At 47.8% G+C, this 20,000-nt stretch overlaps 1 protein-coding gene across 1 annotated transcript in view; it reads right to left on the bottom strand.

Moving 5' to 3' along the window:
• The window catches only part of hydin (HYDIN axonemal central pair apparatus protein), a 161,187-nt gene that overhangs the window by 51,639 nt on the left and 89,548 nt on the right, over positions 1-20,000 (bottom strand). The window contains exons 25-38 of the mRNA XM_061246932.1: positions 19,823-19,841; positions 14,198-14,213; positions 13,520-13,729; positions 11,321-11,461; positions 10,480-10,654; positions 10,023-10,153; positions 9,277-9,410; positions 8,545-8,681; positions 6,767-6,894; positions 6,086-6,280; positions 5,051-5,200; positions 2,007-2,246; positions 1,165-1,300; positions 462-629 (exon numbers count right to left, since the gene is read on the bottom strand). Of these exons, the coding sequence (XP_061102916.1) occupies positions 462-629; positions 1,165-1,300; positions 2,007-2,246; positions 5,051-5,200; positions 6,086-6,280; positions 6,767-6,894; positions 8,545-8,681; positions 9,277-9,410; positions 10,023-10,153; positions 10,480-10,654; positions 11,321-11,461; positions 13,520-13,729; positions 14,198-14,213; positions 19,823-19,841 (1,980 nt within the window). The remainder of the gene's footprint in view (positions 1-461; positions 630-1,164; positions 1,301-2,006; positions 2,247-5,050; positions 5,201-6,085; positions 6,281-6,766; positions 6,895-8,544; positions 8,682-9,276; positions 9,411-10,022; positions 10,154-10,479; positions 10,655-11,320; positions 11,462-13,519; positions 13,730-14,197; positions 14,214-19,822; positions 19,842-20,000) is intronic.

A 20,000-nucleotide genomic window follows, 5' to 3' on the forward strand; every position in this document is an offset into this window, starting at 1 on the left:
CGCCACAGCTAGGGAACAACGCTAACATATATACGCTACAGCTAGAACACAGATAAACTACAGCTGGGAAACAGTGCTAACAGATACACTACAGCTTGGAAATAGTGCTAATACAGATAAACTACAGCTAGGAAGCAGTTCTAACACAGATACACTACAGCTAGGAAGCAGTGCTAACATAGATACACTACAGCTAGGAAGCAGTGCTAACACAGATACACTACAGCTAGGAAGCAGTGCTAACACAGACATGCTATAGCTAGGAAACAGTGCTAACATATACTATACAACACACTACAGTGAGGAAATAGTGCTAACACAGATACACTACAGTGAGGAAACAGAGCTAACACACACACTACAGCTAGTAAACAAGTTAAAAGGTGTGTGTGTGTGCACATGTATGTGTTTGTGTGTGTGTGTGTGTATTTGTAATGTAGTACAGGTGCACCCTGCAGTACCTCCACTCAGAGTGCCGTCTTTAGGGGGCGCTGTTTTCTCCTCCTCGGTGTGCGGTTCCCCAGGCAGGGGGGGCAGAGGGGAGGCAGTCTCCCCGTCCTGCTCCAGGGCACCCCCCTTCCCCCCAGCCACAGGGCTCTCCCCCTCCTTGGCAGAGAGGGACTTAGACTCTGGAGACAGACACAAACAGGACCTCACACTCACAGTCAATATTCACCCACTCAGTGCGTCAGACCTGTAACCCTGACATGCCCAGTGCTTGGCAATGGCAGGAAATCATTCAGAGAGCGCAGGGCAGCTCAAACTCCAGCAAAGACATCGCCTCTACACACTACTAAAAACTTTCACCAGACTACAAGACATAAAGCGCTAGACCACAGCTGTGTGGGGCAGAGTTCATATAAAATCTGAAGCCTGAGGCAGCCAGGTATAAATTTAGGAGAGTTGCACTGTGCAAGTTTTAGCCAGTGCTATGTTATATGTCAGTAGTTGAGCTGGCTTGAATTGCCATCTCTAATATTAGCCCAGCCTACATGAGATCATGATTAGTCAGAAGAAGCAACTGAATGTTTTTGTTTTATGAGCAAAACTCATCCATGAGCGGACATAATCTCACATACAAGCTCACAATATTATAAGGTTATGAGCTCGACAAGTGAGGCCACTGAGTTAACAGGTGCTCACTTCCTCCATTTCCCAGCATACCTTGGTCCTCTGGCAGAGGCAGTGCATTCTGGTCCTTGTAGTACTCCAGCAGCTCAGGGGGCAGCCCCTCCCCAGGGGTGCGTGGGGGTAAGAGCAGCAGGTTTTTGTCATCGTACCCTGTCATCATGCGCAGGATCTGGAAAAGGCAGAGAGGCAATCTTGAGAGGGAATCAACTTTCTGAACATGCATCAAAACAGAATGTTCCAGCACCAGCCTTGTGTCTGGTGTACACAACAGAATTTTTTGCTTAATCGCTGCCTGCCCCTGCCTCCAACAGTGGTGTTATGACAATCAGAGACTCAACCGCAGCTCTCCCGATCCAGTCATAAACTAAACTATTACAAGAATTTCAATCTGGTTTTAATTATCTTTAGTCTTTAGGCTTGGCTTGTGTAGTGTGTGACCCACTGTGTCCATAGCCTGTGACTATGTGCTCATTGTGAGCATTTCTATGATGGAAATACCAGTGATTTTTCCAGGAGATGGTCGAGATGCTCTCGTTTGTTAGGATTTTGAAAGGCATAAAGAAGGCAGACCGTTCAGTGCTAACAGTAATAAGCTGAGGGTCAGGATCTCTGCTGCCCTCCATTTTGTTTTCAATGTTCCAAGTCTATGTGCTTTCATGAAATACACATCGTAAATCTTGCCAAAGCAAACAAGAAATGTACAAAACGACTAGTATAACAGCAGAAGTAAAACATGAACGATAATTCATCCTAGTACAATTACAATAAGAGTTCAAATAAGATAAAACAAAACAGTAATCACAGTATTTTGGGTGTAAACTATATAAAAATGTAATTCTTAATCTCTGTGCCAGGCGGGTTTTGAGCAAGCGGACCTTCTCCTCCTCCAGGTACTGCGTGTCGTGCTCCAGGCAGTAGAACTCCACGGGGAAGGGGCAGGGGTTTCGGACCAGAACCTCGCCCTCCTCGCCCGTACTGTAGGGGAGGGTGGGGCCCAGCTCCAGCAGGGGGGTGGAGAACTCCAGCCGGGGCTCCTCCCCCTGGCCCTGGACCAATAGCAGGGGCCGTTGGGAGCTTTGTGCCACGGACAACATCAGCCTCTGGCTGTACTGCTTCTGTGGGGGGGCAGAGGGGATGTTCTGAGGGTTAGACACTCAGGCCTGTCAGTGCTGCTAGAGTAATGGTTAGCAGCTGTGTGGCTAGCTAAAAGCTAGCCGCAATATAGCATAAAGGTGAGCAGCAGTGTAGCTCCGTAGCTCTTAACCTAAACAGCTTCAGTACATATCAGGCTGTATAAATGGATACTGCGCCTAAAAGTAGCGTGAGCCACTCTGTATAAAGTATCTGTTAAATGCCTGCAATGTAATGTAATGTAATGCAATGTAGAGTACAACCAAACCGCTAATGACTGACTGCAATGCAAATGGTGCTCATTGAGGTTGTGTCACAGTTCAGAAGCTAAAGAGGGCAGAACGGTCACGCTATTAAATAAAGGTAGCAAATTGGCTTATTTCCCATTAGGATTCACCCCCGGGGTTGAAACAACACAGCAATTAAAAATAAATCTGCGTCGATTTAGTCAGAAGCGGACTGTTCAACTCAGAGGTGTGTAGTGTGGAAGGAGCTGATGTTACAGGATTACATCAGTGAGACAGTACGGGATTATAAAGCCTGCACAGTCGAACGTCACAAGGCCGTTGCGAGGCGGGTAACAGGGGGAACCCTGCGAATTAACCACTCTCTGCCTGCAGGGGGCGCGAGATAAATGACCGTGGGACTAATCTCAGGGCCTCTCGATTTTTTTCACTCAGGGCCTCCCGATCTCTTTCTCTCCATCTCTCTCACTATCCATCCATCTCTCGCTCTACCTCAACCCACCCCATCCCTCCTCTCTTTCTGAAATTCAAATACAAGTTGCATTATTGGCATGAAATACAAATTATTGCCAAAGCATACATACAAATAATATTCAAAACAATAATATTAAAACAGCAAAACAATAACATTAATGTTATAAATGTAACATTATAGAACAATAACAATGACAATAATGCATCAATCATAAATCTCATGCTCTTTATTTCTCGCTCTCACTCTGCCTCCTCTCCATCCTCTCCGTCTCCCTCACTCTCGATGTTTAATTTCAAGGTGCTTTATTGGCAGAACATAAGCCAGTGTTTTCCAAATCAGGTGTGACCGAAAACAGCAACAAAGCAAAAAATAATTACACAGATGAATTCTGACAGCTTTCAAATGAGAGAACCCCCCCCCCCCCCACTCCCCACTCCACCCCCCACTCCCCGGCAGGTTTGTCAGGCTGACAGTGATGTTCTGGTATAAAGAGCCTCTGTTTCCGCTGCTAAATCCCCCTGCCTGTCATTACTGTGTGTGTTTGTGTCTGATGGGGCATCTATACTGGGAGAGATAAGACAGAGGCTCTTATCTGAGCCCTACAGAGCTCTGTCTTATACCACCTCTCTATCTCTCTCTATTTCTCTCCCCCGCTCTATCTCTCTCCCCCTCTTTCACACTCTCTATCTGTCTCTCCCCCTGTCAATCTCTCTTTCTCTCTTCAGTTTTCTCCTGTTCCATCTCAATCTTTCTCTCGCAATCTCTTTCTCTCTCTCTTTGTCACTCAACCTTTCTCCATTTCTCTGTTTCTCCCTTCCTCTCCCTCTCTTTCTATCCTGCATAGACCATTCAGGTGTATTGAGACCAGTGAAAGCCTACACTGCTAACAGCCCATGCAACCTACATATGAAGATAATACTTGCATCACACATTATTTTACAGCCTGTTAATTACATAGTACCTACCAGGTACTTATTAGGCAACTATTTTGATTTCAAAGGCAAGTACTATGAAACGGAATGTAAAACATACTTATAAACTTCATATCGTTTTTTTTTTTATAGTACTTACATATGGTACTAACTGACTTTGTCATAGTACTTACCACAGAAATCAAAGTACTTGCCTAATAATTACAGAAGTAGCTGTGTACTAGCCAGTAAGTACTATGTAATTAACGTACAGTAAAATACAGTGTTACCAACACTTGTATTAGCTGTGAAATGGACAAAGACAAGGAAACAGTGAGGGAGAGGTAGAGCAAAAAAGAGAGAGACAGGGAGAGGGGCAGAGAGAGAGAGATAGTGAAAGAAGAACTCTTTGTCTCAGAGCAGCATGTTCATCTGTGAGGATTAATAGAAGAGCCGCATGTGGTACTGGCAGCGGGGTGTAGCAGCTTGCTGCGGGCCGATAGGACAGCAAGTCGTCTGAAAACACTGCGCCGACAACTCCATGCCGGGCATGTCATTCAGAGCTCGGGACGGGAGTCATCATGTGAATGCTCCATGTTCACAGCGTGGCAACACAGACCTATCTGTTTATTGCTAATAAAGCTAACTGAACTTAGCGAAAAGCTAACCAAACTTAGCTAATAAAGCCAACCGAACTTAGCGAATAAAGCTAACCGAACTTAACTAATAAAACTAACTGAACTTAACTAATAAAGCTAACTGAACTGAGTGGATATACAAACTCGGGTCCAGGGCCATTACAGTGTGGACCTAAGTGCCGTAAGGTGGGGTGCGCTACACTCTCAGAAATAAAGTGACAGTGTAGCGTGGCACACATTTTTGTTCTTCAAGAATCAAATTTCCCAAATGTACCCAGAAGGTACACTAATGTTCTCTTTGGGTTTTTCAAGCAAAAAAATAAAATAAAAAATGAATTACATATTTCTGGCTTGCGGTACAATTTCAAGTACCGAAAGGGTACTGCTCCAGTGACGAGCACCTTGACAGTACCTCTTTAGGCACTTTTTGTACCTTTATTTCTAAGAGTGTAGGAAAGGAGGTAGAGAGAGAACACGAAACACAAAAATATGTGCCAGAACCCCCCCTCCAGGTCTTACCCCTTCAGCAGGGCTGAATTTGACCTGCACGTTGACCCTGTCGCCAGGCAACAGCACCCCGGAGGAGGGCGCCACCTCGAACACAGGCGGGGGGGACCTTGGTGCGGGCCGAACCTTCCGTCTCAGGTGGAGGGGGGTGTGCTTGTCCACCTGCGGCAGGAGGGGACACGAGAGGGCCACGCCCGTGTCAAACGCACCGTCAAAACACGACGGCGGAAGAGCAAAGGCATTCACGCAGCACGTACCACAGAAGAAGAAGATAGAGAGTGAAACGTACAGTGCCGTCCACATTTGGACAGTGACATCATTTCAAAGTAATTTCCTACTCAATTCACTCCACGTGGATGTAAATTCCCTCAGATTAAAGTGCAGGGTGTATACATCCATATCAAGGGCACAGAATTACTTTACAACTGTGTCAGTGTCCAAATACTTACGGACCTCACAGTAAGGGTGCAGGAAAATATACATATATATATATATATCTCCTGTGGAAAAGATATAGGGTGGGGGGAGGAATCTGTTTATTAAACTGACTCCCCTGCAGCTAAGCAGATCTATAAAGGGGGGTATGTGTCCCTCACACACTGAGCAACCCAATGGTCACAGCACATTCAGTGCCATAGTTACCATAGTTACAGTGACCAAAAGGTGCCACCGGACTCATGAGCTTTGTGAAGTCCCTACTCTTGTTTATTTGAGGAATTGAGGAATATTGGTCTCACTTCACAATAAAGGCACATGAATCGGCATTAACCAATGCAGTTGTTATCATGAATTAGTGATGTACAAACACATTAACAAAGCCCTACAGATTAACTTCTCAGTAATTAGTTACTTAACAACTACATTAGGTACTGCCAATTCAGGTTTATCTGGTTTGCTTATGTATACATATTTTTGTAACTAATTTTTACACATCATCGTTATACATCAAAATCATCATTAAAAAAATAAATTAAATAAAATACTGTAACAAACATATAACTATTTAATGGTTTAATCACCTCCACAGTTCAGCTCAGGGCGCCTTACCTTCTTTTTAGGTGCCTCCTCCTCGACCATGCCCCACATGCAGGGGACTGGCTCCTGATTGGACAGCTGGATGGTGATCACCTGACACTGGCCACACTGGATGGTGCCAAAGTGCAGCGTTTCCCTGGAGATGGTGAGCAAGGGCGTGGTCACCACCGCCCGCAGGCGCACCTGCACCCAAGGCCCGCCCACCACCTGCCAATCAAACACCACATGCGGCTTTTAACCAATGGCGGAGTGCAGGGATACTCGATCTTATCCAAAAAGGGCCAGTGTGGGTGTGATTTCACTAATCAAGGGCTTTAGCAATGTCTGTAGTGGTTGATTTATAGAATCAGGTGTGTAGCTGCTTGGTTGGAACAAAAGCCTGCAACCACACCGGCCTATTCTGGATAAGATGACATCTGTGGCATCGCGGAAAAGTATGTATGGACATATAACATACATAACTCACTGGTTACTCCACATACATGCATGTATGCGTGCATGGAGTAACCTGTGAGTATCCCTCCCCCACAGCCCCCTCAGGCCCCTCCCACCACCTGTCAATCAAGCACAACAATGCAGCTTGTACCCAATAGCAGAGCGGAACAGTGTCTGTTACAGGATGCATGGAGTAACCAGTGAGTATCCATCACCTATAGCCAACCCCCCCAGGCCCCTCCCAGCACTCCCGCCCACCTGAATGGGCATGACAGTGTCCACCTGCCCCAGGTCCAGGTCAGCTCCTCGGGGGTCGAACTTCATCTCAAACGTCTCCGTCTCGCAGTAGGGCAGGTTCCTCACCCTGTCCAGCTCCGTGCTGAAGCCTGAAGAAGAGTACATTACAGTTATTTAGCTGATGCTCTTATCATCAAATCTGAACAACTGAACAATCAGTGCTACTGACTGGCCAGACTGTCTTGACACCTGACACCCAGGTAAAGAGAGGGCGGAAAACCAGCAGCTCTCAGCCCTTGAGGAACGTGATTTGAGAAACAGGGCCTTAAGGGGTGAGAGATCTGGTTCATTATCCACACAGACCAGGGTCCGGGCGTTTCTGTTTGTGACTCATGCCCTGTCCGGGCTCTGAGGAGGGTACCGCTCATTACTGCTGCCTCACTGAGCAGCCTGACAGCAGTCTGCCTCTTCACACCCGCGCGCGGGGCTAACGGCCAGGAAACAGGCGTCTCACCCGCAGCAAAATCAGCATACAGGCTTGATTACAACGCGCGTCAAATCTCAAATCATGACTGCTGTGTCTGGTGAGGCCCACGTACAGTTTAGAAATTTACGCTTCACAAACCCAGGGTCTGGGTCTGCTGCAGGAGTACAGTTATAGAAACAAATTCAGGCAGTTTAACTGAATCTCTACAGCAATTTAAATTGCTACTCTGTGGTAGGTTATCAGAATCTCTATGGTAGGTTAATTTAATATCTGGTAGGTTATAAGAATTTCTATGGTTGGCTATCAGAATTTCTATGGTTGGCTATCAGAATTTCAATGGCAGTTCATCAGAATTTCAATGGCAGTTCATCAGAATTTCAATGGCTACCAAAACCCCTAAGGTAGGTTATCAGAGTTTCTATGGTGGGTTATTACAGTTTATATGGTAGCTTATCAGTCAGAATCTCTGTGGTAGGATGGGAAGCTTGTCATTTACATACCCAGTATAGGGACAGCTTATCTCAATAACACTGAGTGCAGTACACTAAGAGAGATTCAATGGGCACAATTATAGAGATCAATTCAGATCTCAGTACAGCTCAAGAAATGAAATTGAAGTCAGCTCACAAAGAGCCCATAGCTAATGCTCTGTAATAGTTTTCTGAGTGAAATCAGGACAGGCTGCAGTTGTATGAGACTGACTATATAAGACCAGTATTGCAAGAGCTGCATTGACTTCCTGTATCCTTTAGAATTGATTTTAAAACATTGCTCATGGTTTTTAAAGCACTAAATGGCTTGGCACCCCCCTATATTATTCACTGCCTGTAACACTACATTCCAGCACGTACTCTTCGGTCCTCCAGGACTCACCTGAGCTGGGCAGCAGACAGAATGATACTGAGGCAGGTGTTGTAGGACTCACCTGAGCTGGGCAGCAGACAGAATGATACTGAGGCAGGTGTTGTAGGACTCACCTGAGCTGGCCAGCAGACAGAATGATACTGAGGCAGGTGTTGTAGGACTCACCTGAGCTGGGCAGCAGACAGAATGATACTGAGGCAGGTGTTGTAGGACTCACCTTAGCTGGGCAGCGGACAGAATGATACTGAGGCAGGTGTTGTAGGACTCACCTGAGCTGGGCAGCAGACAGAATGATACTGAGGCAGGTGTTGTAGGACTCACCTGAGCTGGGCAGCAGGCAGAATGATACTGAGGCAGGTGACAGAATGATACTGAGGCAGGTGTTGTAAGACTTACCTGAGCTGGCCAGCAGACAGAATGATACTGAGGCAGGTGTTGTAGGACTCACCTGAGCTGGGCAGCAGACGGCGGTCGGCGCGGAAGGACACGGAGGCGGGGCCGGTGTTGGTAACCTTGACGATGTGGGTGGGCACGTTGCCGTGGATTACGCAGCCGAAGTCCAGCGTGTACTCCGGCAAAAGGAACCTGCACACGGGAGACAAGGGTCACGAGCCAATACAGCATGATGCAGGGGTCAAAGGTCAGCTACATGCAGGTCAAAGGGGGGGGAGAGAGAACTGGTACATAAGCACCAGCCATTCAGCAGCCACCGGAGCTGTGACAAACCAGGAGGAGCTTACTGAATGCACTGCCCTCAAACTCACTTCATTACAGCATATCAAAGCCCTGCTCAGATACCATCACCACTGGGTGCAGGGGTTAAGATGAGGGCGTGGCCTCAGAGAGAAGGGGATACTACGAGGGCGTGGCCTCACTGTACAGAAGGTAAGATGAGGGCGTGGCGTCACAGTGCTAAGTGGTATGGTGGGGGCGTGGCCTAATTTAGCAGGAGGTAAGATGAGGGCGTGGTTTCAGAGTAAAGACCCATCCACACCAAGAACTACATAACTATAACTATAACCATACCCACAACGATGGGAGCATCCACACTGATGAACAATAACTTTCTGTAAATAGCCTCTTGGCTATGTCATCTGCCATTTTAAATCTGATTTTTGAAATGACATATTTGTTGGTGTGGACGGGCCTTAAAGGGGCGATGTAAAGGAGCGGTCCCCACCTGCTGAGTCTCTTGCGCCACCTGCTGCTGGAGCCGGGCGTGTCACTGCTCTCCTCTCCCACCTCCTCCTGGAGGAGTTCAGCGTTCTCCTTCACCAACAACCTCTCCACCTCCATCTGCAGCAGGGCATCATACTACAGAGAGAGAGGGGGGGTGGAGAGAGAGAGGGTAAGAGAGGAGGAGAGATGGGAGTGGGAGAGAGAAAAACACAAATGAGAAAAAGAAGGGCAGAATAGATGGGAAGACAGAAAAAAAGGGAGAGAAAGAATAACAGAATGGACAGAGAGAGGTGGAGAGAGTCAGAGTTGCTGATGGAATGAAATCATATTTAATACATTCAAACAGTATCAAGCTACATTTCAGCATATCTAATGTTCTGTCAATTTAACAGCCAGGGCCAGCTTCAGAGACACAGATTAAGCCTAGTCCAAGGCTAAATTAAATGTTCAAAGGAGATTATCCATACAGAACCCAATTTAGTCCAGTAACACTCTTTATCTGTGTCTGTGTAACCAGCCCATTGAGCTGAAGCAAGGCTGTCCAGTAATCCAGTATTACGATACTTATGGGGACCTGGCCTTTAGTGGGGACCCGGCCGGGTTCTCTGTTCCAGGGTGGTTAAGGTTTGGAGAGGAACTGTTGGTAGCTGTCCACAGACAGGGCACTGGAGGACATGCATGGCAAGGAGCTGGAGGGTAACCCAGGGGAAGGGGCTTTCTTAGATTCGGGGGAGACAGGAGACTCACGGTGGGAACGTAGTCGTCCATGGACAGGGTGACCGCTCCAGTTTGGGGCCTGCTGAGCGTCTCCTCTCTCTGCCTCTCCCTCTCCAGCACCTCCCTGGCCTCCTCCAATACAGAGCCGTACCTCTCCTCCTCTGCTCCCGAGGGGGGGACGGGGGAGAAGGACAGGGGTTAATGTCTTCAACACGCTTTCATTTAACAATTTTTCATATTCAGCCAAATGCAGATGAAATGGAGCCCGCAAAAACTCACTCTCTGCTACACTGTCAGCATAAAGAGGCAGCACAAAATGGCTGACACGTGGCCAAATGAAGAACGCCAGGGAACGCTGGAATATGACCGTTTAATGAAAATAGTGTTTACCCCCATTACACCAGGCTCATTTGGCCCCGTGCCGTACATGGTGTGACAGCGGTTTTTGTGATGGCTTTTTTCGAGGACGGTTAGGCAGGACTGATACCCAGGTTTCGGGGGAGGTCCAGGCACACCCTTGGGAAGATTCCCTCCCCTCTCAGGGTGATGGTCTCCGCCTCAAAGAAGGACACCTGGAGGTCAAAGGTCGTGTGGAAGACCTCGGGGACCCCCGGCAGGTAGTACACCGTCAGTTTCTGCTCCGACATCGCTGCTATGTGGCCCTGTCACAGGGAAAAGGGAACAGGGGGAATGGGTCATTTTTCACCATCATTGAAACAACAGACTTCCCTTTCTGCTTCACATTTATTATTAGACATTGTAGAGCTGTTTTTCAGCCAGTTTCTAAAACCAATGGACAAACCACAGTCTCTCTCTCTCTCACCACACTCACACTCACACATGCTCACACACACACAAACACAAAACGCACACGAAAAACACACATACTCATATACACGCACACACATCCATATGCACGCCCCTCCACACCCTCTCCTTCTCTCTCTGTCTCTCTCACTCTCTCCCTTGTGTCTCTCTCTCTCTCCCTCCGTATGTCACTCTCTCTCTGTCTCTCTGTCTCTCTCTCTCTCGCACATATGCACAGTATATAGCAGGGATCCTAAAATCCAGCACAGGTTTTCTTTTTTCCAAGGAAATGAACTGAACAAATAGTGCTACTGACTGTCTTCACACCTGACCAGGTAAAGGGAGGGCGGAACACCAGCAGGTCTCAGCCCTTGAGGACCGTGATTTGATGAACAGGGGTTCACAATATATACATACATACTGTATAACCATTTACCTCAATTCTTCAATTGAACATGGTGGCAGATTCAGTCAAGAATAACTATCTGGTTCAGCAAGCTAAACAGTATTCTGTGTCTCACCTTGCTGGGAAGGACCAGGGGCACACCAGGCAGGGGATCCTCAGGGGACAGGACCTGGTCCTCCAGCAGGGCCCTGAACTCCAGCCCCACCTTCCCAGAGTTCCTCAGGGTCACCTCCACTTCTGCCACACGGTCAAACAACTGGAGAGAGAGAGACAGAGAGAGGGAGGGAGCGGGAGGGGAGAGAGGGAGGGAGGGGAGAGGGGGAAAGAGGGTAGAGAGAGGGAGGGAGGGGGAAAGGGAGAGACATGGATATGGAGATGGATTGGGTGACCATGAGAAAGAGAAAAGGAAAAGGGAAAAAGAAAGAGAGAGACAGCAGTAATCAGAATCACAGCCCTGGCACGGTTCACATTCCTGCTTTCGCTGGAACATTCCCGCCTGTTCCTGCCAGACCAAGCGCCTCAGCCAATTCCAGGAGAGCTAACAAGATGGTGGACACACAGGCACTGTCCAGTCCAGGTTATTGAATGCAGCACCTGTTCAAGGAGAGACCCTGCCAACTGGTGTGTCTGAACCAACGGTCTGACTAGAAGCTGCCAAAAAACAGCATAAGTGAAATTCAGACACCTGTAGGCGCCTGGCACAGGCGTGAAAAGTAACCCGTAAATTCCCATACAAAAAAGTGAGAGAAATGAGATTTTAAAGTAGCAAAAGTTGAGAAGCTATCTGGCTGACAGAATCCACGCTCTACGGATATGTCGTGATGACTCCAATTGGACCAATAAGTGTGGGGCGTCTTTAACCAGGTTAAGGAAAAAACCTACACTGGGCTGTGCCTCTGCAGGAAGTGGACAGGATAAACAGGTGCTCCTGCGATAGCTGTGTTCTGTAGGACTAAGAGTGCAAGGGAGCGATATTGGCTCAGGAGGTAAGGGTTGCCGGCTCGATCCCACAAGACACCTAATCCCCAAATGCTCCTGACTGTTGCCATGTGGTTGGTGCCTTGCATGGCAGCCGATCACCGTTGGTGTGTGATTGTGTGTGTGTATGAATGTGTGAATGAGAAGCATCAATTGTACAGCGCTACATAAATGCAGGCATTTTACCATTTATCTTCACATCTCTGTCTCCTCCTGGAGCGCTGAGCTCCACAGTATCATCATCAAATCTCTCCAGCAGACTGTTTTCATCACACTGTTTAAGGGTTTCACTCGAGCAGGAAGTGACTCATCGATTACACGTGCCCTTCCTGCTGCCAGGAGGGGATGCGGGAGGATGGGTTCCCCTGTAGAGCCAGGCTTTCCTTTCTACTCTCCCACTGGGGAGTTCATTTTTTTCCCTCCCTTTTTTGCCAATTTCCCATTTCCTTCTCTGTAATGGGTCTTCATGACAGCGTCTCTGTAAAAAGCTCTATAAGAACAAAGCTGAGTGGAACTGAATTGAAATGAATGTCGGCCTATTGCAAGCTATAGGAGGCTTTCCAGCAAACAGCTATTTTAGGCTTCTATGAATCTTCGAGCACATCAAAAAGCACCTGAATGTAATCCAAAGATGAAGTACTCAACGTTTAAGCATCCTACGATGTTGGACTGTTACCACAGAACTGTCAAACATTTTTTTTGCTGCCGATTGGCTGTGCAAGAAGGTGGCTGTGACAACTCCGCCCCCACGGTTCACAGTTCTGTGTACGGCAGCGCTCGTTTGCTTCTGTGGAAATCTGATTAGCCTTTTTGATCTCTTTAAGATCAGTCGTGTAAAACATATCTGGAGTTCTCAGATGACCGTCCTGGTTAAAAAAAGGTTGGATAAATAATACATCTGGAGACAGGTGTGGGGTTAACACTTTGAAGAGAAGGTTTTTTTGGAATGGTTTTGTGTTCGAGAACTCAATTGCTTTCAACTGAGTTCTTGAGCTTCAATGACCAGTACTTGATTGTTACAGCATTATAATTGTCAGTATTAGAAAGATTCTGATCACATATTTATCTTACAGCTAATTTATGACATATCACAAATTTATCTTACACCTTAACCTCCAGGGGAATTTTTCTTTAAATTATTATTATTATTTTTTTAAATAATACAATTGTCTTGGATGACAACTCATTAATACCTTAATTTTAATTGAATGTCCCTCATGTTAACAGAAACACTGTATAGAGCGGAGGGAAGCTCGTTTGAGGACGGCGGGTCTCTGGAGGTTAAAGGTGAGGAGACTTGGGCAGGTTTGGGCCGAAGGCACACGCGGCTCCGTACCTGCTGGCCCAGCTCGATCTCCGTGGTGTCCAGGCTGTAGCTGGCCAATGAGGACTCTCCCTGCAGGGTGACCTCATAGGTGGGCCCGCCCTCCACCTGGCACAGCGCCAGTGCCCGGCCGCTGATGTGGGCGTGGCCGTAGAAGGTGAGTGACACCTGCTGGCTCTCGCCTGGGAGCAGCACCCCGTGGATGGGCAGGATGTCAAACACCTGTAACCGGGGGCAACAGGCGCCATGGTCACCAGGCCTGACCGCAACCATGTTATCAACAACATTCTACTGACAGGGATGGAGAGGCAGGGGTATTTCATATAATTATAATAATTATAATATCTCTCATAATAATAATAACAGTCTCAAAAATAAAGTGACAGTGGTGGTAGATTTTTGTTTTTGAGGAACAAATTTCCCCTAAAACTACAGTAATGTTCTCTCTGGGTACAAGTGACCATTTTTTCCAAGTTAAAAAAGGTACACATTATATTGCTGGATAGGGGTACAATTTTATGTACCTATTAGGTGCTGCCCCAGCGACAATCATTTGTACCTTTTTAGGCACTTTTTGTACTGTTATTTCTGAGAGTGAATACACATTTTCATTCAGGTGTGCAAACTGCTTTCCAGGTATTTCATGTGATATTATATTACGGAAGTAAACGGTATTTCATGTAAACTGACCTGTTCCACCCCCACGCTGGGCGGGTCTTCGGGGCGGAGGCTCAGGGTGGTGCTCTGGCCCGCACTCTGCGGCGGCGGTGTGGGGGACGTCTGGGGTTCTGGGTCCAGCTGGGGGTCCTGAGGGTGCCCCGCAGACACGGGCTGGGTGTGAGAAACACTGAGTCATCCTCCCCCTCATCAACACCACATAGATAAAACTGTGACTATACACACACACTCTCACACACACACACACACACACACACACACACACACACACTCACACACACACTCTCACACACTCTCACACACACACTCTCACACACTCTCACACACTCTCACACACTCTCACACACACACACACACTCTCCCACACACACACACACACACACACTCACACACTCTCACACACACGCTCTCACTCACACACTCACTCACACACACACACACACACACACACACACACACACACACACACACACACACTCACACTTACATGCACACTCACACACACTCACACACACACTCACTCACTCACTCACATGCACACTCACACTCACATGCACACTCACACGCACACACTCACACACACACTCACACACTCTCTCTCTCTCTCGTACACACACACACACACACACACACACACACACACACGCACAGATAAAAACTGCGACTGCTACATACACGCACACACACACGCACAGATCCCCAGATGCCCACAGTACCTCAGGCTGAGGCCTGCTTCTACAAAGAGACCAGTCACTTTCTCTCTCAGTGAGTAATGTCTCTGAATTTAGAGAGCCATGTTTCAGTCTAGTTATAAAATGAGCCTTCCTCTCTCAGCCTCTCTCTCTTTAGTGAGAGTGCCAAATTAATGTGAGCTTTATTTCCATAAGAGAGCTTGCGCTCCTTAAGCAGAAAGTACACAGACCATGACATTCACAGAACAGAAGAGAAGAGGAAAAACACTATGAGTCATCCTCACCCCCGACCACACACACACGCATGCACGCACACATGCACACACACACACACACACACCGTCTCTACCTCCCTCCCTTGCTCTTTCTTTCTCCTCTTTTTATTTCCCTTTCTCCGATACTCCCGCTCTCTCATATACTCTCTCCCCTACACTCTCCCTCTCCTTTATCTCCCTCATATACTCTCTCCCCTGGACACACACTCACTCTCTCCGTAATAGCAGCGTTACAGAACGCAGTGTCAAACTAGAGATGCTGGTGGCCTGTCAGCCATGTTGGGTGGTAAGCGCTACAAAATGGTGGCCCCCGTCTGTTTCCCTTTTCCATTGGTTTCTTTGCCATTTTTTAAGTTGGAAATGGTTGGGATGTCCTTTTATCAAAATGAAGGTGAAAGGTCTCTGTCTCTCTCTTACCTCCTCCGTGGCCCCGGGGGAGCCCGGCCCTTGCCTGGTCTGATTTTCGGGGCTCTCCTCGCCCCCCTTGTCCACCCCGCCCTCCACATGCAGCGTGGGCGCCTCCACTTCCCTTCAAAGGCAGACGGCAAAAATAAACACAACAAACAAAACAGAGAGAATAATTTTACATCGAGAGTCAGAATAATTAACAGCAGCACAGCAGCAATGCCCACGGGGGGAAAGAAGAAGCAAATTCAGCTACAGGGCAGAAGAAAGTCTTCAACAACTTTACAAAACAAAAATAAACTCTTAAAGACAGAGAGCTCTTGGCATCTGATACGATCATAAAACTGTCCTTACGCAGCTAACAGAGACAAGCGATCAGATACATATCTCTGTTAGCTGTGTAATAATGGTGTAATAACACCATTACAGTCATGTTTCATCATCAGGCTCTCTGTTAACTGTGTAATAATGGTGTAATAACACCATTACAGTCATGTTTCATCATCAGGCTCTCTGTTAACTGTGTAATAGCACTGTTGGATAATAACTAGTGTTATTACAGACCACACACATACATACCTGTGGCCAGACTGTACTGAGACAGAAGCCGCTACATTTTGATTAGTCTCAAGACAAGACTCTCGCACTCTCTCACTCACACACATACACACACAGTACCAACAGCACACAAGACTCACCTACACACACACACAGTACCCACAGCACACAAGATTCACACACACACACACACACACACACACAGTACCAACAGCACACAAGATTCACACACAAACACACACACACACACACAGCACACAAGATTCTCTCTGTCTCACACACACATGCACACACACACACACACACAGTGGCTAAAAGGCTAAACGAGTCACTGCTGTCTCTCGTACTTCTTACTAACGTACTGTCTCTTCCCCTTTCACTTGCCCCCCCTCTCCCCCTCTCTTTCCCCACAGTGCAGAATAATTCTCTTGCTGTGTGGAAACAATAAGTCTTTTTAAACCTGGAAGCTAAAGTGGTTAAATCAAGCCCGTTATTTGCTGCAGCAACACGCAATTAATTTACATTAGAGGTAAATGGCTAATGATTACTTGCACGGCCTGAAAACATGTGCTTTATGCCAGTGGTAAACACAGATCGTTCTTCAGGACTGTCCAGCCTGGCTGCAGTACCACTGAGGACCAGCAGGGGGGAGTGTTGTGCAGAAGAAGCAGAGGCAGGTTGCAGTGGAGACATCATTAAGGTCCCTCTCTCATGTACGCTGGTCATTAATCAGGGATAATTAATTCACACTGCACATTCTTCAACATCCCACAAGAGAGGGGACCCTTACCTCAAAGCCTCTTCCAAAAGGAGGATTTAAACACAGACACAAACACACACACACACATACACACTTGCTCACACATACACCCACACCCTCACACGCTCTCACACCCACATAATCTCTTGCACGCGCTCTCTCTCTCTCACACAAACACACAGTTACACTCTCTCCATCTCGCTCACACAAACACACACACACTCTTTCTCTCACACACACACAAGCACACACACACACTCTCTCTCTTGCACATGCATGCACGCACACACGCGCACACACGCACACACACACGCACACACACGCACGCACGCACACACACACACACACACGCACACACACACACTGACCCCCTAGCCCCTGCTCCAGTGGTGGCAGGCAGCGCTCTCTGTACCTTCATTTGACATCTTCCTGTGCTGTTTTTACACATTTCAGCACAAGCACAAGCATGCCAATTCACATTAGGATCAGTCACACCTAGCTGATCCCGCAGGACTACACCAGAGACAGCTTCAATTTACATGAAGAAAAAACACCATTTTACCCAACCTCCAATCTTTTCTAAACGCCATACTCTTTTAATGTACCCCAGTCCGCTTGTTATATGAAAAATAAATATGATGCAAAATAAGTGACATTTTTGTAACTATGAAAAGGCATCAGAGACCGGTGAGCGCCTCCCTCTCTGGAATCAGGGAAGCTTCTTCATGCTGGAAAATGCCAGCGTGCGCACAGGACACTTACGGGTTTAAAGCAGGAGACTCACAGCTCTGTGCCACTGAGTACGACTGTGTGTGAGTGTGTGTGTGTGTGCGTGTGCGAGAGAGAGAGTGTGTGTGTGCGAGAGAGTGGGTGTGTGTGTCCATCTGTCTGTCTGCGTGCGTGTGTCTGTCTGTGTGTGTGTGTGTGTGCATGTGTGTGTGTGTGTGCGTGTGCGAGAGAGAGTGTGTGCGTGTGTGTCTGTCTGCCTGCGTGTGTGTGTGTGCGTGCGTGTGTGTGTGAGTGTGTGTGAGTGTGTCCGTCTTATCACCCGTTTCCCCTGATGATCGAGTGACAAGCCAAGGGGAGTGAGAGAGAGGGGGAGAGAGAGAGAGAGAGAGAGGGGAAAAAAAACCCAAATCAATTAGAAGTGACAGCTGTGTGAGGGGTTTGAGCAGAAGGATTTTATTCATCAGAATGTGATATTCTATTTAATATGCAGCGTTTTCTACAAAGGAGCAGTCACAGGGCATCGCGGGATGGGAACGCAGCCAATCAGGGAAGACGGAACGCGAGGAGGGGAGGGTAGAGAGGAGCGATCGTCGCCGAACGCGCAGAGAACGGAGCGCGGCGCACGATGCGTTAAAAAACACGCCCGTCTCTTCAAAGCGGCCCCGTAAACGGCTGAATTAAACCTCCACAGCGATTAGTCATGTGAGCTACACCCAGGGGCCATACGGGGGGAGTCAGGGAGTTATGAGGGTCCTGAGTGACTGGGGCCCTCAAAAAAAGGATTTTCAGTCTGCCAGTAGGAGGCGCTGTATTGAGTCGCTTCATGGGGTTAACCATGTAAAGAAGAGTTTTCTTTTGGAATGCTTGGAGAAGTCAGTGTTCTCAAACTGCATTGCTTCCCATTACATCAGCATTAGAGAGTTCAGTTAAGAACATTCTAACCACATACAGTGGCATGAAAAAGTATTTGCCCCCTTCCTGATTTCCTCTAATTATTTAGCATTTTTCACACTGAATGGTTTCAGATCTTTAGTCAAAATGTAATATTAGAATATTAGGGGCGACATGGCTCAGGCAGTAAGAGCAGTCGTCTTGCAGTTGGAGGGTTGCCGGTTCGATCCCCCGCCCGGGCTGTGTCGAAGTGTCCCTGAGCAAGACACCTAACCCCCAAATGCTCCTGATAAGCTGGTCGGCGCCTTGCATGGCAGCCAATCGCCGTCGGTGTGTGAGTGTGTGTATGAATGGGTGAATGAGAAGCATCAATTGTACAGCGCTTTGGATAAAGGCGCTATATAAATGCCAACCATTTACCATTTAGAAAAGGGGAACCAGAATAAACACAAAACGCTATTTAATTTCTACAATGACAAAAATGATTCCAGAAATTGCTCCCTTAATGTAAAAACTGGTTTCACCCCCTTCATTCCATTGCATTTACATTACAGTGGATTAGCAGACGCTCTTATGCAGAGCAGCGTACAGTGAAGTGTCACTCAGAACCAGGGTCGAGTGCGCTGAAGACCCCAGAGAGAAGCACGCTTTCGAGAACCAGCAGCAGAAACGCTTCCTATGATAATCACAAACCCACGACGTCACACCGCCACGGGTCAGCGGCAAGGACCGCAGCGTAATGAACTCATCTCCATCTCCGTGTGCGCTTTATCCTCAGAAAAGCTCTCCGTAGATTAATCTGAAGGAGGGGTGGGTGGGTGGGGGTGCGGGGGCAGGAGGAGCGGGGGCCGGAGGAGCGGGGGCAGGAGGAGCGGGGGCAGGAGGAGCGGGCACGGGGCCAGCCGCGGCGGGAATAGCGGGAACGCGGCGGAGGCTACGAGGGGGAACCCTTCTGACCACCGCGGAGCCCCAGGGCGACCCGCCGACCCCAAAGCCCCGCAAACATCCAGAACCGGACGAGAACGGCAGCACAAATCTCACTAAGAGTTTTAGATCATTACACATGATCCATATGAAACGATGAGACATGTTTCTTTTAACCCTTTCAGTCCCGAGCCCAATATGCAAGGGGTTTTTGCTTTGGTCGATAACATATTATAGGGCTTTCACAGGGGCTCAAAGCGATAGTATAACTGTCATTTTGATTTGTTGACAAAGGTATGAGTTGAGTATAGGCGGAAAGAGCCATATGGCACTCTCGGTACTGAAAGGGTTAGACCGAAATTCGGAGGGAACCTTTGTTGGTTAGTTTACGGCTCAGTGGCACACTGCTATCAGAGAAGGAGCTGAAAGATAAGCGCTGATAGGGTGCCTGACCTCCCTTCCTGCTCCCGCGTTATTCAGAGGGAGGGGAGGCAGGCAGACAGGGTCACAGATAGAGAGGGAACAGCAGCTGACAGGGTGCCATAGCGGGGCCTGACCCGGCTCAGTTCCACTGTGTCTCC

Source organism: Conger conger, chromosome 6, assembly GCF_963514075.1.
Source record: "Conger conger chromosome 6, fConCon1.1, whole genome shotgun sequence".
Taxonomy (NCBI): Eukaryota; Metazoa; Chordata; class Actinopteri; order Anguilliformes; family Congridae; genus Conger; species Conger conger.